Genomic DNA, 23,792 nt, shown 5'->3' on the forward strand with positions numbered 1-23,792 from the left:
CATCCTGAGCTGACTGGAAGCTGCTTTGAATGCCAATAGATTTCCTACACCACATTAGGCATGGTAATGTGTGGTGATTTTGGTGTTCCCATATTTTTGTCCATAATATATATATATATATATATATATATATATTGGTGTCAACCCTAGATCATTATCATGTCAACCTAAACAACAGAAGATATGATAGGCCATGGTATAATCTTATAAACATAGTCATAGAAGGATGTAATTATATTCATAATACATACAGAGATTGGAAACAAGTGTGGAAAGACCATGAGAAATGTATGCTTGAAATAAATGCAGATACTAGTCAGTCCGTAGATTGCACTGTTCTGTTTGACCATGAATGGCACCTTTACAAAGTCCTCAATACACAGCCTAGTCAGAACAGTATTCTTTGTTCTTGTCAGTGCATTATGTCAGAGCTAAGTGAATTCCAACATGGGCAAGTTGTGGTGCTCGCATGTTGGGAGCTTCTGTAATCAAGGGAGCCAAAGTGTGTGGTGTTTCACAAGGCATCATATCAAAGATTTATACCGCATACAGGGAAAGCAGAAAAATGTCATCCAGTAAGAGGATGAGTGTGTGTGTGTGTGTAGTGATCATGATGGATGGTAATTGAAGAGAATTGTGATGAAAAATAAAGGAAGACAGCTGCAAAAGTATTGCGGAACTGAATGTCTCATTTGTGAACCCTGTCAACTCCAAAACAACATTAAGGGAGCTCTAGAAGCAGGGAGCTGCAGGGTGAGCTGGAATTGCAAAACCCCTCTTATCAGTGATGCAAATGACTGTAACAGGAAAACGTGATGCCAAAGCCATAAAACTGGTAATATGGAGCAATGGAAGAAAGCCATTTGGTCAGATGAGTCTTGCTGCCCATTGTTTCCAACTTCTGGCCAAGTTTAACATCCCAAAAGTGGAACATGGCAGGGGCTCAGTGATAATTTGGGCAGCCATGTCGATCTATTCCATATGCCCATGGTAACTCTGAAAGGATTATGTGATCATTCTGGCTAATCAGGTCAATCCCAAGCTACAGTGTTAGTCCCCCAATGGTGATGCTGTGTTCCAAGATGACATAGCTTCTGCTCACACAGCTCACATTGTCCAGGACTGGTTTTACGGACAAAAGGATGAATTGTCACATCTCCCCTGGCAATCATAGTCAACAGACCTCAATATTATTGAGCCTCTGTGGTCTACTTTGGACAGAAGGGTGCATGATCGCTATCCACCTCCATCATCATTACCTGAAATTGCCACTATTTTGCAGGAAAGTATAAGAATCCCTTGAAAACCACACAGGACATATATTTATCCATCCTGAGCTGACTGGAAGCTGCTTTGAATGCCAATAGATTTCCTACACCACATTAGGCATGGTAATGTGTGGTGATTTTGGTGTTCCCATATTTTTGTCCAAAACCTGTATGACAACAAGAAGATAGCGATATACACTGTTAGCCAAAAAAAAAATAATTCTACATCTTGATGACAACATGCAACAAATAGCAAACAAAATTATTAGTCTTCAACAGCAACGGTATCAAGTAAGTAATATACTGTATCAGTTCATTCTGTCGATAAGCAAATATTACGCAGCAGATTTCTCATACAGAAACTGCACTTTTAATGTTGTTTGTTTGTAAGAAGATCCTGTCAAGCTTCATCTAAGGAAAAACATTTACAAGTATGTGTCCAAATTCAACAAAGACAAGAGCACGGACTATCAAGACTGTGATTTATTCTGCGATATAGCTGCTCACGTTAGTTGGGATCCCATAACAGTAACATGAAAGGAATCGACGGGTTCATGAGGGTCTTACTCTACACTATGAGCAGCATTAAAAATAAAAATAAGTTTTAAAAAATCCATTTTAAAATGGCAAATTGATTCCATCTTACTTCTCTTTCTCTCTCTCTCTCTCTCTCTCTCTCTCTCTCTCTCTCTCTCTCTCTCTCTTACCCCACCTCCCCCCCCCCCCCCCCCCATCCCCAGCAGTTATTAGGTAAGCGAAAAGGTTGGACACCCCTTTTCTACACCATACACAGTCTCAGTAGTTCTGTGTGACTAGCGTCCAATACGGTGAATATATTGTTCACCCGGCCATTCAAGATCATACATCTACATCACATACCTTGAGTAAGCCAAGCAAAAAAAACTGTTCACATGGACAGTGTGATGACTGATCCAGCTTCTCTAGATACAGCAGCACAGATATGTGCCAGACAACACCACTGGAAGCAGGAGTGGCACCCTGTCATCTCTTCAGATGAGTCCCAGTTCTGCGTACAGCTTCATAATGGAAATGTCCATGTGTGGAGGCTTCAAAAAGGACAAATGTTGCCATATTGCATTCATCATCACATGGACCCAACACCTATGTGATGGTATGGTGTGCCATTGAGCAGACAATGCATTAATGTCTGGTTTGCATAGCCAGTAATTTGGACAGCCGTCAGTATGTTACTGACAGGTTAAGGCCAGTGGCTGAATGCTATCTTAGAGATCCCTGTGATGTTATCTTTCAACAAAATAACACAAGACTCCATGTTACCCATGCTGTCCAGACCTACTTTGATACAGACGATATTTGACTGTTACCCTTAGCAGCCCATTCTGAAGCACTCTTGCCCATTAAAAACACCTTGTCATGTGTTGCTGAGAGACTGGCACAGTACCACTCGCCAGCCACTGTGATTGTTAAACTTTTGCATCAACCGATATACATTTATCTCTTGCCGAAACTTGATCCGACTTAATGCCCAACCAAGTTAGTTATTGCTGCTGCCAGAGCTCTGCTTACTGCATTTCACACCTCGTATACCCCCAGATCACCTACAAATTTAAGCATGTATTAAACACATTATAAAAAACATTCTGTTATTTGATATTCCTCATAGGCTTACAATTTTAATGGGCTGCATTGTAAATATAGCATAGTAGGGCAGTTTCTTGTCATGTGATATATAGGAATTCACTGTAATGAACAGCATGGCTCAAAAAACAAGTCAGTTGATATCAAATATATGAACAAGTTATGAGTGTACAGTGTATTGTAAATAACAATAGTAAAATAAAGAGTTGCATAATCATGAATGAAAAAACCATAAAACATAGCAACAACTATTACCTTCAGAATGAATATTATTCATTCTGCAGCGAAATGGGCACTGATTTGAAAATTCCTCGCAGGTTACCACATTGACTGCCACATGCATAGTGATGGATGTTTCACTGCTAGCCCAGGCCATGCCATCGTGTTAGGTGAAGGAACATGGCATCAGGTGTAAGACTCTGTTGTGGTTGCTGGTGGCCTTGTGGCAGTCAGAATGTTAAAACTGTGAGCTGGATCGGGACTCAAACCTTGGACTTTCACAGGTCGCGAGCAAGTGTTCACCGAATGAACTATCCGAGCACAACTCCATGACCTGCCCTCACAGCTTTACTTCTGCCAGTACCTCATCTCCTACCAAAGGTCCAGGTTCGAGTCCCAGTCCAGCACATAGTTTTAATCTACCAGAAAATATCAGATCAGTGTACACTTCACTGCAGAGTGAAATTCAGAAAACAATCCCCTGAGATAAGGCTAAGCCATCAGTATCCTGCCTTCCAGTAGTGCTAGTTCTGCAAGGTACACAGGAGAACTTCTGTGAAATCTGCAATGTAGGAGATGAGGCACTTGCAAAAGTAAAACTGTGAGGGTAGCTCGTGAATTGCACTTGGATTTCTGAGTCAGTAGAGCAGTTTCCTACTGAAGGCAAAGGTCCCAGGCTTGAGTCTCGGTCTGGCACTCAGTTTCAATCTGCCAGGAAATTTCAACTGTTACCTCGTATACCACGATAAACATCAGAAAACCACAAGCACTCTTGCGCACTAAAGTAATGTCGAAGCCCACAACCATGTAGTCACTACAGGCTTTAATAAAGTGAGCCCAAGTCAGGTGTAGATTACAAGGTGCCAGAGGACACTGCCAACACTGTTGTTGTTTATTTTTGAGTAATTACGTGTAATACAGGGGCACTCGTAAGTTGTTCATATGTACGATATCAACGAACTATAGTTTTTGTAAAGCCTTTTTGCTCAATACAGTGCTTTCTTTTACATCTGACGTCAACGAACTGCTCTTCCATGCTGGATTTGAAATTCTATTTATATCTTAACAGCCACGTTTATTATTAGTGTATCTACATTGTTTTCTTACTATGTTTACAAGGATATGTTGTGCGCTTTTCTATCTTTTGATATGTAGAGAAATGTGATGCAATATGATTGAAAGTAGTTGTAAATAAAAAGATAGTGGTATAGCTGCTTTTGGAGTTTGAAGATTTTTTTCTGGATAAGAAATATGTACTGAAGCTAGTACTGATATACCTAAATACTTGTAGACCTCCATAAAATTAACCTAGTTTGAACAACTATACTCCACTGCCACTTCCTGCTGGGTTGTCCCTCTGGTGCAGAAATGAAAGTCAAATGTCACCTACATTTAGGATATTATCATTTTTCTTTGTGTATCAGAGTCTGTAAATTGTTTTTTGGTTCAGTGGCGTGTTCTGCAAACAGTGCTTATTACTTAATGAAAGAATGTGAGGTTATTTGCAGAAGACAAAGAAACAGTTGCACGTGAAGGACAATTACTCACAAATTTTCTGCAACCCTCTGATACCGATGAATTGACAGAATTAAGTTAACTTGGGAGGTTGGTACAACTATTACATGTTTAGGGTTAGCACTCACATTATAGATTTGTTGTAGTTCAGAAACCTCCAGTGTCAGGATTTTATGGGTGGTACAGTATTCAAAACGGTATATTATGAGAGAAGAAACCAATAGTCACAAACAACTACAACAATACTAGTTTAAGATCCTCTAATGTCTATAAATTTTACCTTTAAGGCCAGATACATCTTACACAACAGACCAAAATGAATGAAGATCTCATCATCACAGACATTTTCTCACTAATCATGATGCATATGCACTACTCCACTAGGTGGCAGCATTTTTCTGCTTCCAATGACGGTTACGCAAACTATGCAGTAAACAACTGATAATCCATATTACATTATTATTATTATTATTACTACTACTACTACTACTACTACTACTACTACTACTTATTAATGTGTTTCCATTCACTTTTCAGAATATACAAGCCATCAAACATAACACCAATATATTTGGAAGCTCAAGCAGATAAAGGGAAGATCAGGTAGCAGCTCCTTATTGATGGACAAGATTCGTCAGACATTTGTTGTCACAATCCTGAGCCCCATATTGTGCTTTGTCATAAGTACAAAAACTGAACTGCATCTCAACATCCAGTATTTACAGATAGTTCTGCAAACACAACAGTGGTGCGAATAAATGTTGAATCATGTGATGAGGCATGTGTGAGAACTGTAAACTGTGATTTTTAAGGCAGTGAATAATATAACAAGCATGATGCTCTGTGAATAAAGAACATTTCCCCTGTTAACTGTGACAAAATGTGTAGGTGACTGCACAGTAATGAAATAATTCCCAATTTGCAAAGATGTAAAGTACTCTCTATGTGTAAAAATAAAATTTGTGAATGTTGTAGAATTGCCTGTTTTGCTCGCTATTTGTGATTTTACACACACTGAGTAATTAAGTGTGTGATTTACTGTTACCAATAAAATAAAGAAATATGGTAATTTTATTGCAAGGAGTTCTAATTTTTAATATTATGTTGTCAACTTTTCAGAATTTAATATATAGAAAATATTACAGGCAAAAATAAATAAAATAAAATATTGAGGAATGGCATTTTATTGTTCAGGTGTCTATGTATAATTTGGCGTCCAAAAACCAGGAAGTTTTTTTTGTGTCCACAAAAGAAAGGCCCAGTCTATATGAAGTTAGTGTTCTTTCATGTGACTGATCAGTGCCTGTAGTGTTTAGTGTCCTTTCCGAGCTGAGGATGAAAGCCACTGCTGACTCATACATACACGATGAACATAAATGAGGGTGATGTGTTACATAAGTGTGTGAAAACTTTGGACATACCACATTCATTAAGGAAATTTATTTTACCGACAAAGCAAATGTATGAAGACTATTAAAAATGACCATTTGTAAAGAAAAGTGTTACAATGCCAGTACTAAGTAATTCCACCCATATTATGTATAAATTTACTTCAGATAAATATCTTAATAGGCCTCTGACAATATACACAGCTGAGCACTCAGAACAGGAGTCAAAATCATCTTACAAAGAAATGTGTTTACATACACTGTATTGTAACAATGCCAGGAAAAGCCCACAAAAGAATATTTGATGTCTAAATTCTTTTGAAGCTGGCTTAGTAATAAATAGAGAACAGTTAAGGCAATATTTTTAATTCTTGTTGTGTTTTAAATAGTCCCCTATCCTTGAGTACAACCTGTCAAGGAAACCCTTCTTTATGGGATATTGTTCAACTTGTGCATCACATTCGCAGCTTCTCCTGTCTTGGCAAACTATCTGAGACCCATTCTATACTATGGTAATTTTTAATCAGGATTCAAGGAGTGCAGAACAAACTTTGCACACACTTTTCTCTTCTTCAGAACATTCTAGAGAATGTCTGAACACTGGATTTAGAGTTGTTGTACCTTTGAGATTTTTGACACAATAGTATTGACACACTATGGTCACACCACACGTCCCCTACTTAACCCTTTTGCAGGCACATTTTTTGTAACAACTCAGTGAATATAATTTTTTTCCCCAATAAGAAATGTGATCAACTTATTATATTTATCTTTTGATAATTTTATTTTTGTGATTTAGGACCAAAAACTATGGTGGTGCATATATATCACCAGGGCATCTTTGTGAGGTATTAAAACTGGCGGTAAACATATTTCCCACAGCCCCTTTGCATGCTGTTATGTATTGCCCTTACACATAAAAAAATAATGAACAGTGTTTTCTGTTTTTATTTTATGTTTCCTTTCACTTTATTTAAAAATACTTGTTACCACTCTTAAAGCTTACTTACCACAATGTGAAAACAATCATCGAAACTTTATTATGCAATAAAGGTATGAGCTGATACAGGTCACAGTAATGTATATCGCAGAAGTGAAGCAATGTGTTCTGACAACAGTAGTGATCCCATGACAAACAGAAACTGATTGTTGTAGCAGTTTTCATATACCTGGTGCAGTGTATTACTGCAAGATGTCAGACATAGATGGAGGCATTAATGTATGCCCAAAAGCTTTGGGATAGTCCTAAGTTGGTGGTAAGTATGCTTCCCAGGGACGACAAATGAAAAATTAATTTTGTGGTAAGTATACTTCCCAAGCACACTCCATAAACTACATTGGTGGTGACCATACTTCCCAATAACCATTAAACACCATTGCTTGATGGGATATACAAGGTGTTACAAAAAGGTACGGCCAAACTTTCAGGAAACATTCCTCACACACAAATAAAGAAAAGATGTTACGTGGACATGTGTCCGGAAACGCTTAATTTCCATGTTAGAGCTCATTTTAGTTTCGTCCACCTACGCTCAATGGAGCACGTTATCATGATTTCATACGGGATACTCTACCTGTGCTGCTAGAACATTTGACTCTACAAGTACGACACAACATGTGGTTCATGCACGATGGAGCTCCTTCACATTTCAGTCGAAGTGTTCGTACGCTTCTCAACAACAGATTCGCAGACCGATGGATTGGTAGAGGTGGACCAATTCCATGGCCTCCACGCTCTCCTGACCTCAACCCTCTTGACTTTCATCTATGGGGGCATTTGAAAGCTCTTGTCTGCGCAACCCCGGTACCAAATGTAGAGACTATTCGTGCTCGTATTGTGGACGGCTGTGATACAATACGTCATTCTCCAGGGCTGCATCAGCGCATCAGGGATTCCGTGCAACAGAGGGTTGATGCATGTATCCTCGCTAACGGAGGACATTTTGAACATTTCCTGTAACAAAGTGTTTGAACTCAAGCTGGTACGTTCAGTTGCTGTGTGTTTCCATTCCATGATTAATGTGATTTGAAGAGAAGTAATAAAATGAGCTCTAACATGGAAAGTAAGCATTTCCAGACACACGTCCACATAACATATTTTCTTTCTTTGTGTGTGAGGAATGTTTCCTGAAAGTTTGGCCGTACCTTTTTGTAACACCCTGTATACTTCCTACAGTCCTGAAGGCTATATTTTACAACAAAAAGAAACTACAGCTGGTGCAGTGGACTGCCACCAGATGCCAGGAGCGTACAGTGGGATGTATACCCCCATGGCTCACGAAAGGGTTAACACAGAATCAGTCATGTAAGTTGTAAACTGTGGAACTGCGGATGTTGACTGTATAAAAATGAAGAAACTATCCAGAAAGTAGTTGTAATAATGAGACAGACAGGCTGGCCACTACAGTTACTGTGGTGAAATTGCATATATGCCAAGAATAAAATAAGCCTCAGCACTTTTTGAGTGAACAGTATACGTCCTGTGAACTTACAGGACTAAAGTCTCAGTACCTCTCTCTCTCTCTCTCTCTCTCTCTCTCTCACACACACACACACACACACACACACACACACACACACACCAGCGCAGCTATCTGATGTTGATGAGATGTACCCCACAACAGTGGCAGAAAAAAGTCCTGTCTAGAAAAACTATTTCAACCAGTTCCAGAAAAAATAAGAAAATTGCATCCTTTCTATGCTACATATGTTATGATACTCCATGGCATCACCAATTGGTCACAATATAATACTCTCCTCATCACTACTTACCATCCATGCTCTTAACAGACTGACGAAGTACTTCAGATGAATTCCATAACTAATGCACTACCCTGAAATGTACATTATCAAAAAACTTTATCAATGGCTCTACACTAACCAGACCTGTTCTTTGTTGCACAGTTAGTTTTGGCTTAAAAGGAGATTTTTGAGTGTTTACTTAGAGCAAGGTGCCACGGTAGTATACTAATGCAATGTGGGACTGTCACTGTTTTCAGCACATTTGTGGTTGTGGTATCACACTATGCTATTTTATCTGATGTCTGGTTCTTAAGTAGTTGCCCCTTTTGGGCATACCTCCACCACTGATTCATCTGCATTGCTCCACTCATGTTACCTCAGCCCAGTCATGGAAATTTCATTCCACATTATCTGCCCTAGGTCATACAGTGACCTCAAAACAGAATTAGTCATATAAGTTGTAAACTGTGGAGATGCAGATGTTGACTGTATAAAAATGAAGATACTATCCAGAAATTTGTCGAATTAAAAAGGAGGCAGATAGGCTTGTCAATACTTTCAGGAGATACAAATCCTACTCCAACTGATACAAAACAGTACTCTTGCCTGTTAAAACTACAGGTAGGGAAAGAGGCAAGTCACTCAGATTCCACAGTAACAGGAACTTACAGAGGGTGAGACAGTGTGGGGCTGCAGTGAGGAACTCACAGATAGTGGAGGCAGTATGGGCCTGCAATGAACCAAAATTTTTAGAAAATATTTATCAGATTCAAAATGCATTACCAAAGAAGCTCTTTGAGATAGCATTACTGTTCCTGATGTGCACAGTCCATCCAGACACTAATTTTATTCTTGGTGTATAAGCAACTTCAGTGCAATAACTACATTGGCAGCTTGAACAAATAACTTTAAACAACAGATGTGCAATCTAGCAGTCAATTGTGAGCAGGAAGTGTTAAGTAGTGAATATATAGCTGTAATGTATCAAATTTGTTGTGTCACAGATTGCAATCAAGTAATACCTATAAATCTAGTGTTCAAAACATTTTCCAGAATGAAGCGAAAAGTGAGTGTAAAGTTTGTCTCCCACATCTTGACTCCTGAACAAAAACAGTTTACCATAAGTGAAAAAAATTTATTTTATCAATACAAACCTACCACAAAATGACAGTGCAGAAACTAGCATGAAGGGCCAGCATTTTGAAAACAACTAGCATTCGAGCTGTGATGCACGAGTTGAGCAACATTTAAAAGAATGAGATTTCTGACATTATTGCGTGGTTTTATGAACGATCTGTTTGTTGAGTGGAGGAGACCATGTGGAACACCTGAAGTATTAAAACTATCACCTCAACTTTTCTCTATTTCTTATTATTCCATTCTCAAAACATTTTGGACTGATGGGTTACATCAGTGACTTTCCACATAATGTAGGGTACAGGCAGAAAAATTATCTTTGCAGAGGGTAGCAACAATATAATCCATCAGATACTATACAGTTTTCCTCCAATATTACCCTACAGTGTTTACCCATACTTACTAATCCCTGATGTCATGTACATTCATTTTCCTCCTCCCTGGCAACATCCCATCCCAAAATGGACCCCTGCTCCATTTATCTACATCAGTGCAGAAAAGTATCATATCCCCAGCTAAAACACAGGCCCACATCCTTCTCCTTAAATGCTTCCTGAGCCTTCAGATTCTACCAATCCATATCCCTCATTCACTGTTACTGCACAACCCCAACTATATACACCTTTTCTCATCACTTGAAACCCATGTTCTCTAACACCTGGAAGTGCACTACAAACATCATCTCCAAAAGTTTTCCAATTTATTGACATTTTACTCCTACCTTGGAGTGCCACTACCCATCGATACGTATCCTATACCCCACTGAATGCCCTTGTCAACCCCTCACAGCACCCAAACCCCTCCTTGCTGACTTTTTGTGTCTGCTATGTGCGCAAAACTCCCAACATTCCTCAAAAGCCAGAACCTAAACAAAATCAAAACACTTTTGTTGACCTATCGCCCAAAACCTCAATCATACAAAAATTTCAGTCTTATCCAAAGGTCTCACCTAACCCTACAGCGAAGTTCAATCATGCTGGACTCATCAAATACCTTCTCTCGCTCTATCAATTCATACTGTAGAAACACTTTTTTGCCACCAATATCTCCAAACAAATCCCAACATTGAACTTTGCCTCTCCCACTTCATACCATCATCTATCTGTGACCTTCCTCCACTCCCACCTAACCACCCCATGATCACCTTCAGGAATTCTTTACCTCCAACTGGGTCTCACCCTCCTTTCCCAGGAATCAGGAACACAAACCTCTCAAGGGAAGAAAGAACAACCATCCACAACTTTAGGGTTTAATCATTCTGCCTATAGTTAAAGGCTCCACCTCTGTTATGAAAAGCAATGATTACCTGACAGAAGGCACTTGCCAACTGTCTGATTACTGCACCTATGATCCCAGCTATAGTGACCCCATACCAGAAGTCCAGCATGACCTTCAATCCTTACTCACATCCTTAGCCTGATTCTAGAATGTCTCACCTGATATATCTCTCTCCTCATCCTAATAACCCCCTTCACACCCACCTTCTGCATGCTTCCCAAAATCTATAAACCAGACAGTCCTAGAGGCTTGTTGTAGCTGGTTACTGTGAGCTCACTGAGAGAATCTTGGCTCTTGTTGACCAACACCTCCAACCAAATACCCCCAGCCTAACTTTCCATATTAAAGACACAAGCTACTTTCTTCACATTGCCAACTAGAGACCCACTTGTCACTGTTGATGCAAGCTTCTTGTACACCAACATCCTCCATGCCCATAGCCTTTCCACAATTGAACACTACCTCTCCCCTCATCCTGAACACTCTAAATGTGCCAACTGATTCCTTATACATCTAACTAACTACATCCTCACACAGCTGCTGCACATGCGGAGCACATCTTCAAGGTCATACACAGCAGACTGCAACCTGGCCTATTTCTCCGCATGCTCTGCTCGAGTGTCCACATGAGCAGTTTTTTCATGTGGTGTCCTGCCAGTCACACACTCCTGACCAAAAGCTTTCAGTGTTCATGTGTAACATTACGTGAACAGTGAGCTGTTAATTCTAGAGGTACAAAAATACCTATGTATTTACAATATGAGTCTAGACCATAAAAACAGGAGCATGGAGGCAGAGTTGTGGCTAGTAATTACCATAGCACTTATTGGGGGAGGGTGGGAGAAAATGGTACAGGAAGAAAGGAATAAAGCTGATAGATACAAAAACTATAAAAATGTTTTATTTTTTATTTCACCTAAATTTATAAGGAAGCTGTTGTTCATATTTCCGTTAGGGTAGTGAATTAAGATTAATTCCTTAAGGCAGTTTAGCCAAGGCACTGATCCATGAATAGAACATAAAAAGTCTGCAGATTGGTCCCTGACAAATTTTTCACTTGTGTTGCCTCTAGTTCTGCATGCAGACATACTTGTCATGGACATGTCACTTTCTCCTCAAAGTTGTAACTGTCAACAGTCCTCACATAATTGTGCAATACACAACATGTTATAATTATGCCAACAGATTCAAAACTCACATCTATCAGCCAGTGCAGAATCCACCCTTTACAAGCTAAAATGCCATATGTACAAAATGTCTTTCTCTTGATAGTCTTTATTTTTTTACCTTAGGCATTAAGGTTTTTTTTCTGGAAATTGATTTAAGATATTTTCATATAGAGTAAATGACTCATCAACCACAAATACATGTGAAAGGGGTATGTGGGTAGGATAGTTTTCAAAAGGTTTCAATTAAGACAAATTTAATGTGTGTGTGTAAATTTTTACTCCAGATTAGTTGCTTTGAACAAATTTGAATCTCCTTCATGGCCATAGCCTCCCATCTGCCACACCTAAGAGTACAATCAAGAAAAAAATTTCCTGATGCCTCTATTTGTATTATAGATAAGTCTTTAGTATGAATTAACAGACATTCGATGCTACTAAAAAAATAAATTGGGATACTTCTTCAGTTCCTAATGTAGAAGAACAAACTTTCCCTTTATTGACTTACCATTAGGATAGGGCGGATTAACTATTTCCTCTGCTGTCTTCGACTTCAAGGACAATCAGCATGTAATAGACAGTGCGAAAACTGAATTGCTACTCAATAAAACAGTGTCCATTGCTGGTATTGACACGTTTTTTCTCATGTGTACGTACTTGGCACTCTCACTGCCAATGCCCAGCAGTTTTTTCCACCTGTGTGTGGCTGTGTGTGTGCTGAAATCCTGCTGCATTTTTTCCAGCTTGAATCCCAATGGAAAAATCACACATGTGCCTGTAGCCTTAAGGCCAAAATTATACAGATGGGAGAGGGGCCTAGATCAGTATTTTGAGTTAAGGAAGTAATGGTCATAAATGAATACTTAGGGTTTTTTCTCAGCATAAACAATTTATACCGTAAAATAGTAAATTAAGCTCATAGCAGCTGTGCAAATTGGTGATTGATAATCTCAATGCATGTGTTAAACGGCACAAAGTTTTGCCACAGTCTCTCAAATATCCTTGTTTGTTATACAATGAGACATGCAGTTAGCACCCTATCAACCACTTCACTTTCACTTTCCATTTGGGTTCCATTTACTGACAACTTTACGTAACCCTTGAGGGAAAAATGTATACAAAAGAAATCTGGCAATCGCTCGGGCCACAGGACCTCCGCTTCTAATCCTATAATGAGAGTATATCTTGTTCAGGTACCCATGGCACTAATACTGAAATGAGATGATGCACCATTATATGTTGAAACCATATCCTCTCACAGACACTAATAGCTACAGTCTCCAATAATTGTGGCAGCACATCTAGAACTAACATCAGGTAAAGTGCAACATCCAAACTGGTTGTAAGTAAATGAGATCCTGTAAGGTAATCTTGTAAAATTACAGCTGTATTTTGCTTAATAATAAATTGATAGAACTGAGCTCTGAATTCACAATCGTTTGGCACCACTGTTTGCACACACTGTCTATGACAGCAATGTAATTTGAGCTCCATCTTTACTCTCCAGACTATTTTTTTTTTAAATTGCATTTCGCAGGAAAGTTGACAGGTGCTTACTGATGAATCAACTCCCATGTGATCCATCACTTCCTCAAATTTTACTGTGCAGCCAATTCCTTCTCTGTGGCTTGAGTGACTGAATTTCTTTCAAATTTCTATCCACAGTGATAAAATTCTTACAATTAGGATTACGTCTGCTGCAAAATTTTTCTCTGCTATTTGTTCAGCTTTCTGTACACTATATTCTACTGCATATATTAAATGTTCCAGTAATGAGTTATGCTCTATTTTTGACATGAATTCATGAGCTGAAAATTAATGTAGTGCTATTAACATTAATGTGATAGGCCATTGTTTCTTATGAAACATTAGAAGTTTACAAACAATCTGCACATTACTCGACAAGGCAAAGTGGTTTTCTAACCATGTGATCATGTGATGAGGTCATGAGGTACAGTCACATTCCAGTTCAATGTAGTGCATATTTTTACCTAGGGGTGCTAGCCCAAAAAGTGATAGTGGAAAACACCTTCACAGGAAGCTGTGACAACATACGGTTCATGTTATTACTTTTGGTGAGAAAGAGAAAGTTGTTGTAGTGCTGACAGACATGGAGACAGAATGTGTAAGCAAATAATGTTAACAAGCAAAAGTTAAGTAACTCAATGGTATGCAAATTATGAGAGGAGAGACATGCTACTGAGTGGAGCAGGAGACAGATCTCCGGGCCAGAGCAGTGTAAGTAAAATGCAAACAATAAATATTTCATTGATGATATGGATAAATGTGTTATTAGATAGCAATTTCTGCATTATTATGTGCAATACACAGCTTTTCTCATGAAAGAACATTCTGGCATAAAAAGCATAGTACATTACGTTTTTTACAGAAAATGAAGCATTGGAATTAAAGTGCTGAGTAGCTTAGTTAGATGAACTGTAGATTCATACATGCTATTGTGATTAAATGTTGCATAGAGTATTGTCAAACAACAGTGCCAGTCAACTTTTCATTGTTGTGACTGCAGAGTTTTGTTTCATATTCTGTTCTCCTCCATAGCTATAACAGGAAAATGGCAGGCTATCATGTACAAATGGAGAGAAAAAAGTTAAAGATACATAGCAACAAGGAAAACTAAATGTTTGACATTAATGAAGGAATAATAAAATTAGAAGGAAGGTCAGCAATGGCCATAATTTTGATGATTTATTAACAGCAAAATCGATTTTCTATCACATAATGATCATCTTCAGTGCTTTAGCATACAAATTAAAGCTCATAGGTACTGGTGTCTAGTTATTAGCAGTAACAGAAGCTATGAAATGATCACAATAACTCAAAATTACGGCTAACGCTAACCTTCCTTCTAATTTTATTAATCCAATGGTCGTTGTGCACACAGCACTGTATGGAGTCGCCAATCAGTTAATGAAGGAGTACAAACCCTCTCCTATTTATACGACTGACAAAATTTTGCAAGTAAATGGTTCCCTTCCTGCTTCCCCTATATCGTCTCGACCTAAATCTTATAGAACTGATCTGGACTCTTGCAAAGAGTTAAGATCTGTAAGCATAATTAATCAAGCATTTCACTCTCTAACCCCCAAAAAATAAAGGCCGATGCATTTGTTACTAATAAATTAATGTCATGTATTGTTATCTAGTGTGGTACAAGCCTTTAGAGTAAACTGCTACCTTGGTGACTTGCACGTCAGTTTTGCTGCTTTTATATTCGAGCAGCTTTTCAGTTGGTCTCACAAGGCTGAGAGAACCTCCTTTCAGACCTTTCCACGACAGAAAAAATTAAGGTGGTCAGTGGGAATCAAAACTGCGACCTTTTATTGCTGTGACATCAGGTTTTAGTGCTATGACATTAGAAAACCAGAAAGTCTGTGTAGCATGCAAAGAAAGGCGTGTGATGATTAGGGGAAGAGAAATGCATTGACAGATGAGAAAACTGAAAACGCAAAAAAATAAGTGGCATAGATTCTAACAAAGAGTTGGCATTATCATCAGTGACTGAAACAGGACAATGAATCAACATACAGACCATTGGAAAGAAGCAACATCACAGGGGAAGGTAGTTTTATGGATACTCCCCGGGAAGTGTCATGAGCAGTCAGAGTAATATATACTGTATGTCCTTTATCTGTTCTAAATGGGCATTTCATTCAGTGGTACATACAATGTGGTCGCACTCCACCTGTAAGATTACTGAAATGTATGTTGATACTGTCTTCCCTCCCTGCTTCTCAGATGTAAACATGATGGTGTTGCCACCCTGACCACATAATCAGTTCACCTTGCCAATTTGAAATACTGTATTGTCTGAAGCCTTCATTTCAAGGTATTCGTTCATTCTCTCAAAATACTCAGTTTATGCTTGTCTTCTACATGTAGAATTTTGACCCTACAGGTTTTGAACATACTGTATATTGACTTATTGAAATATTTATGGTGATCATATAAGTTCTACGTGTAAATAGGAATGTGAAAGGCAGAATATGTAGGGATGCAGTTTACAGTATTCTGATGTATGGCTTTCACTGACTTATATCTCTGCAACTGAGAACTTTTTCGACAGCACTGTGATTCCATTACTTACCTTCTCATAATGTTAATTTCTTACAGTTTGTTTATCCATGTTTACCTGTCATAGCCTCTTCCTTGTTTTTTCACCACTTTTATGTCTCTTCCAGTTAACACTTGTTTCTTTCCCTAATTTCCTTCTATCACTAATATAAAAGCCAACTGCTCATAGTGTTCCCTCCTCGTTCATTCCACTATCTGCTCTTATTTTTTGACTAGTTTTATTCACAATGAATTAATAATGGACTAAAGAATTTGGGACATGTGCAGTCTGATGGATATCATGGTCAATTAATCCATACAGAACACATTTGGTTGGAAGCTTTCCGATATACAAATTTCTGCTACAGAGTGTATTCAGGCAAGATTTCTAGGTTCTTTGAAACCAGAAATACTTCCCACCAACAACATCCTGAAATGCCACTTCACTACTTATTATAAATTAAAGGCTCCAGCTGCATGTTTCTGGCTGCATGTGAAGGCTAATATTAGGAACAATTGCACTGATTTTGATACAGTTTTCACTGACAGACAGACTGATATGAAGGATGGTTTTTATAGATAATTTATTACTGCTACCCTGTAGATACTTGTTGCCACCTGTGTAAAGATATGGTGGGTCGTTAGTACAGGGTGGTGCACAAAAAACTGGCCTAAGTACAGGCTGCTCACCACTTACGCGTGAACTGTTGCCCGCCGTGAGCAGATACAACAGCATTAGGTTATTTGTTATTTAATTGTTACTTGATAATTACATGTTCATCTATTTTTTCTTGTATCTGCTCATAATAGGCTACAATTCATGTGTAACTGGCAAGCACTCTGTACTCAGGGCGTTTTTCATGCACCACCCTGTATTTCCTATGTCAATGTTGTTTCCAAATGCCCACACTGATATGTTGTTATTTTCAGCATATGCAACACTAGGTTCATACACATCTAGCAGAGCACCAAAAATGTTTATCTAACAGCAACTTGTTTATAGTAAAAATAGCACAAAAGTTCTTACACAACTGGTATGTGTAAGTCACACACACACACACACACACACACACACATACACACACACACACGCAGACTGAGAGGGGGGGGGAGGTGAGGGGGGGGGGGGGGAGAAAGTGGGTTATTTAGGAGAATAGCTGCCATGCCAAAATAGAATTCATGTGCCACCATTCATTATGAACCAGTCAAATTTTAATATAAAATTCAACAGTACAAAACAAAACAAAAAAAAAAAACACAGTTCACTTGCTAAGTCACATAAAATATTAAAAAACTTTACTATAATCATATACAACACTTAATCTTTCTCTTCTTTGGTATTCATTTTCAGTTCATTCGTGGGTGTCTACATGATATATTCCATTGGGGGCACCAGTTCAACATAGCTAGGTGGTGTCTGATCCCGCTGATGTATTTTTAGGACTACATACATGCCATTTGAGAATACTCTCTCAAATGGGTCTGGATCCCCATGAAACAATTTTGGGCAAACAGGATTCCAAGGCAATTTCTCCTCCACTGTATCCCAAATTTCTAGGATGCTGCATCCTGCCCTGGTAACAGAAAGAATACTAATAAGCAAATGTCAGAACACTACAACATAAGTGCAATAATACCAGATGTCTGAAAAGTTTGGCAAATGTATCTCTGTTGGTATGTTTTCTACAAATTTAATAGCACAATAAATAATCTCTGTCAGTGGTAATTAATACAGAAATTACATCTGAAATACACTCCTGGAAATTGAAATAAGAACACCGTGAATTCATTGTCCCAGGAAGGGGAAACTTTATTGACACATTCCTGGGGTCAGACACATCACATGATCACACTGACAGAACCACAGGCACATAGACACAGGCAACAGAGCATGCACAATGTCGGCACTAGTACAGTGTATATCCACCTTTCGCAGCAATGCAGGCTGCTATTCTCCCATGGAGACGATCGTAGAGATGCTGGATGTAGCCCTGTGGAACGGCTTGCCATGCCATTTCCAGCTGGCGCCTCAGTTGGACCAGCGTTCGTGCTGGATGTGCAGACCGCATGAGACGACGCTTCATCCAGTCCCAAACATGCTCAATGGGGGACAGATCCGGAGATCTTGCTGGCCAGGGTAGTTGACTTACACCTTCTAGAGCACGTTGGGTGGCACGGGATACATGCGGACGTGCATTGTCCTGTTGGAACAGCAAGTTCCCTTGCCGGTCTAGGAATGGTAGAACGATGGGTTCGATGACGGTTTGGATGTACCGTGCACTATTCAGTGTCCCCTCGACGATCACCAGTGGTGTACGGCCAGTGTAGGAGATCGCTCCCCACACCATGATGCCGGGTGTTGGCCCTGTGTGCCTCGGACGTATGCAGTCCTGATAGTGGCGCTCACCTGCAGGGCGCCAAACACGCATACGACCATCATTGGCACCAAGGCAGAAGCGACTCTCATCGCTGAAGACGACACGTCTCCATTCGTCCCTCCATTCACGCCTGTCGCGACACCACTGGAGGCGGGCTGCACGATGTTGGGGCGTGAGCGGAAGACGGCCTAACGGTGTGCGGGACCGTAGCCCAGCTTCATGGAGACGGTTGCGAATGGTCCTCGCCGATACCCCAGGAGCAACAATGTCCCTGATTTGCTGGGAAGTGGCGGTGCGGTCCCCTACGGCACTGCGTAGGATCCTACGGTCTTGGCGTGCATCCGTGCGTCGCTGCGGTCCGGTCCCAGGTCGACGGGCACGTGCACCTTCCGCCGACCACTGGCGACAACATCGATGTACTGTGGAGACCTCACGCCCCACGTGTTGAGCAATTCGGCGGTACGTCCACCCGGCCTCCCGCATGCCCACTATACGCCCTCGCTCAAAGTCCGTCAACTGCACATACGGTTCACGTCCACGCTGTCGCGGCATGCTACCAGTGTTAAAGACTGCGATGGAGCTCCGTATGCCACGGCAAACTGGCTGACACTGACGGCGGCGGTGCACAAATGCTGCGCAGCTTGCGCCATTCGACGGCCAACACCGCGGTTCCTGGTGTGTCCGCTGTGCCGTGCGTGTGATCATTGCTTGTACAGCCCTCTCGCAGTGTCCGGAGCAAGTATGGTGGGTCTGACACACCGGTGTCAATGTGTTCTTTTTTCCATTTCCAGGAGTGTAGTTTCTAAATTATCACGTATTTGGTCCCTTATGAAGAAACAAAGGCGAGTGGCTGCTGCAATTTACGTCTCAAAAATGACCATTTCCAAACACTGAATGTCAATCAGTGCGATGACTATTGTCTCCACAGTACCTTAGTTTTGATACCAATGACAGATTATGAACATCAGCAAGAAAAATGTACATCAGAACATACTGACAATCTATTAGTGAAGTAAAAACTAGCAGAAAGCTTCACTGTATTAGAAAACATGGATGCTACTGCTGGCAATGAAAAAGGAAGATAACATCAGCACCAAAATTGGTTTGCAAAAGAAAGAGCAATCTGCATAATTCTTTTAAATGTATCATCAAGGAGGTACAAATTCACTGACACATGCAAATTATAAAGGAATAATAGGAGAGCATTAATATCTTAATCACACTAACTACCATGACCAAACAGAGGATGCTGCACGAGTCCAAAATGATACTTCTTAACGCATGATCGCATGATGTGGACATACCACATTTGAATGGGGATTTGACCAGGGGGCAGTAAAGTTTGTTATTGAAATTGCCATGCTGGGGCTCGAGTAAGCAACACGTATTAAGCATGAAAACAAAACATTGTAACTGAGCTAATGAATGAGTGATCTGTTGTTACACATAACATACTGGGATAAAAAAAGTAAACATGCCAGATTGGTGCTGGTGGGTACAATTTCACTGAATACATAGTGTGGTGGTTGTGTGTGAGGTGCCAGCCATGTATCAGTGTTCATGCCGGTAGCTTAAGGAAGGTGCAGGTGTTCATCAGACTGCTTCCAGGTGGCAGCAAGATGTAGACTGAGGTCTTAAGTGCTGTATCTGATGAACAACTGTTGTTGCCTACATGCATAAGGAACACAAATTATGACCAATTTTGCACAGCATCTGCTAGAACCATCCAGGAATAGTTCATTTGAAGGGATGTGCTATGAGCTAGAGTGTTCTGAATTACACAACTGCAGTGATGAATGTCATACTGTGTTTAGGGAGAAGAGAAGGATTTGTCTTTATGTCTGTGACAGTTGCTTCTAACAATAAGTGTGGTACTGACTAGAATCCCAATGAAATAACCACTTGCAAGAATGGACAACAAGACCAAGTAGTAAAATCACCCAGGATACCAGGGCACAGATTGCAATGTAGAATTAGAGGGAAATCAATGTCCAGTGATAGTAACAGGTTGGATTTCAAAACCTGTAAAGCTAAAAGTAAATTTACACTTGCAAAATCAGAAATAACAATACTGGGTGAGAAAAAAGAAACCAAATGAATAGCCTGGTGAAGGAGGTCCACAGCCACTCAGTTGTTTGGTTATCAATGATCCTTACAAAATATTTTGAGATAAATGCACTTGAAATGTCTAAATTCTACACTCAAAAAGATAACATCCATAATGAAAACCTCATCAACAACTGTTTTCATTTCCACGGAGTGTGTACTCTAATTAGACCCTCATCAAGATGGAAAACAAGAGTTATAGAATTAAGAAATATGAATTACAGAACTACTCAACACACACACACACACACACACACACACACACACACACACACAAAGAGTTACTGTTCATATTGCTGTTATTCCACCCTGGACTTTCCATTGCTTGAAAATCTATATCAGTAACATGGCAGGGAGAAGGACAAATAGAATCAATGAAATAACAACACTATTATTTGATTTTGACAATGCTCTGATATTTTAAATCATTTAAAAAATATTATTTTCCAAGAAAACATTAGCAACTGACAGGAAAATTGTCTTTCGTATTAGTCTGCTCAATTAATTTTACAGTATTAACACAAATACCTTCATTCCTCAAGTTGTTCATTCACTAGGAAGTGCATCAGTAAACCAAAAACCAAGTCAAAGCTATAATTAAATTTAGGCAACCACACACATGAACAAATTATGGTCCCTTCATCACACAAGAAGAAATAAATAAGCAAATTTATGCTATCAGCATGACATGATTCTAAATTGAGAAAAGCACAACTTACTGTGTTAGTAATGGCATTGTAGTGAGAGTTGCATGTATTGAATGTGGGGAAACTGAACTTTAATGTGGCATCAACACTTTTAATTATTTTAGTGAAAAATTACGTACTGAAGTATAATAATTTAGTTTTAATAGTTTGTAGTTTTTCAAGAAATAAGATGTTATGCCCAACAAGCAATTAAGTTAATGGAAAGCAGTATCCATTTTCTTCCCTGGAATGACATACGAAACTTAGAAAAACTGAAAATATGTTTAAGAATAATTTTCTTTCCTGCTACTGCGTAGTTCCATCAAGGTTTTGATATTTACTACTGTGGAACAAATATCTTGTACTAGTAACAGCTTTCATACAATACAAAAAATTTAACCAACCTGCTTTTTGGTAAACACCAGGCCTCTTCTAGGACAACATAGTCCACGCCCATGTCGGAAAGAACTTCAAACACTTGCCAAGCTGGTCTTCGGCCAAATATCATGTACACCTTCTTTGTACGTTCCCTGAGAAAGATAATGAACGTTTACCTTAGCAAGCCCTAAAGTGTAACATACCTTCATTTGAGTAAACATGAGGAAACTAGTGTAAACAATATCTGAAGAACAATACATAGCATCACTATTATGCAGACACTGTAACGTGGCAGTTTTACGTAGGGGTGTTTTGAACTGTGGCTCTGTAAGATACCAGTACAGGTCAAGACAGAATTACCATGTTTATGACACTGCCTGCCTCAGCTAACAACTGTGCCGCAGCCTTTACTGAATGCTTTGTGTCTTCCGCTTTGCTTTGTGTTGTGTTTTGCATTCCTTGTTGTTTTTGTTTCTTATTTTATTTTGAAATGAGTGAAGAGACTAATCTGGGTCTTTGATGGGATTTGAGGATGACCCTAACAACATGAGAAGAGATCGGTGATCTTTACAACCATTACTTCAGTTCTGATTTCGTAGGAGCATAGAATGCAGGTGTAAACTGCCAGCCCTGCTGCTAGAGGGCTTGTTCCCCCACTCCACTCCTCTCCCCTTGCTCGCATTCGGGAGGACGACGGCTCAATCCCGCGTCCGGCTGTCCTGATTTAGGTTTTCCATGATTTCCCTAAATCACTCCAGGCAAATGCCGGGATGGTTCCTCTGAATGGGCACGGCCGACTTCCTTCCCCATCCTTCCCTAATCCGATGAGACCGATGACCACGCTGTCTGGTCTCCTTCCCCAAACCAACCAACCAACCAACCAACCAACCTCTCCCCTTGGGTGTTATAAGTTCTTGTTTGGTTATACTAACAATGACTGCCACATTATAGTGTCTGCAATATAATGTAGTGCCCTAATTACTGACCTGCATTAATATCACCAAAAAGCAACTGTTACACAGAAGGGCAATGGTCAAGGAAAAATAGTAATTAACAATGTAAAGCCCGTTCTGCTACATGTGGTCAATGGCTAATAAAGAATCTGAATAATCTGAATCTGGTCTACAGGTAATCAAGCCATTAACATATAACACATTAAACAATAGAATGTATATAGAAAATCTACATCTGATGACAGAGCTACAACAGTCACTCATGCCAATACAAATTACATCTTCCTATTATCTACCTAATGCCATTTAGTTAATACTGAAGAGCTGAACAACAGACCTGGCTTCTATATCCTCATAATGTGGATGATTCACAATAGGTCTCTTTGTTGATAGCGCAACATTTGCCATCACTGACATGGGGCCAGCAAACACTGCAGACTCAGATGCATGTGTATCTATCCACATCATTAACTGTTCCATGGGTATGTTGCTGTATTCGCCTAAACTCACATAAAATATGATAATGCAATTAATAATGATAATATAATATACAGAAGGAGACAATTTGTAAGAGTTTTTGTTAAACTGTTGTGTCAAATTATTGTGAAGCTTTGCGAAAGTCCTGTCATTTCCAATTTATAAATTTGCAACAAAAGAGAAATTATATAACAATGTTGAATGCTATATAAAATAAAAGTAATATGTACAAGTACTAAATTATTGTGCTGAAGTTGTGAAAGATGTCATTGTTGACTGAAACAGGAAAATTACATTCACTTAACCACAGATTACAATATTTATAATGTTAACCACAGTCAACAATATATGTCTGTTTGTGATAAAATATTGTACTACTCTTTAACACAGTTCAATTACGGTGATGGAAA

The 23,792-nt window shown here is 39.4% G+C and overlaps 2 protein-coding genes across 5 annotated transcripts in view; one reads left to right on the top strand and one right to left on the bottom strand.

Moving 5' to 3' along the window:
- The window catches only part of LOC124554776 (protein O-linked-mannose beta-1,2-N-acetylglucosaminyltransferase 1-like), a 1,050,404-nt gene extending 1,044,708 nt beyond the window's left edge, over positions 1-5,696 (top strand). For all 4 annotated transcript variants that reach the window (XM_047128420.1, XM_047128423.1, XM_047128421.1 and 1 more), the window contains one exon: positions 5,160-5,696. In XM_047128420.1, coding sequence (XP_046984376.1) covers positions 5,160-5,229 — 70 coding nt within the window. In that variant the 3' untranslated portion in view covers positions 5,230-5,696. The remainder of the gene's footprint in view (positions 1-5,159) is intronic.
- Positions 5,697-17,670: 11,974 nt separating this feature from the next.
- The window catches only part of LOC124555372 (probable C-mannosyltransferase DPY19L1), a 222,190-nt gene continuing 216,068 nt past the window's right edge, over positions 17,671-23,792 (bottom strand). The window contains exons 12-14 of the mRNA XM_047129261.1: positions 23,243-23,405; positions 21,979-22,104; positions 17,671-17,978 (exon numbers count right to left, since the gene is read on the bottom strand). Of these exons, the coding sequence (XP_046985217.1) occupies positions 17,771-17,978; positions 21,979-22,104; positions 23,243-23,405 (497 nt within the window). The 3' untranslated portion in view covers positions 17,671-17,770. The remainder of the gene's footprint in view (positions 17,979-21,978; positions 22,105-23,242; positions 23,406-23,792) is intronic.

The sequence above is a fragment of the Schistocerca americana genome, chromosome X, assembly GCF_021461395.2.
Source record: "Schistocerca americana isolate TAMUIC-IGC-003095 chromosome X, iqSchAmer2.1, whole genome shotgun sequence".
Classification (NCBI taxonomy): Eukaryota; Metazoa; Arthropoda; class Insecta; order Orthoptera; family Acrididae; genus Schistocerca; species Schistocerca americana.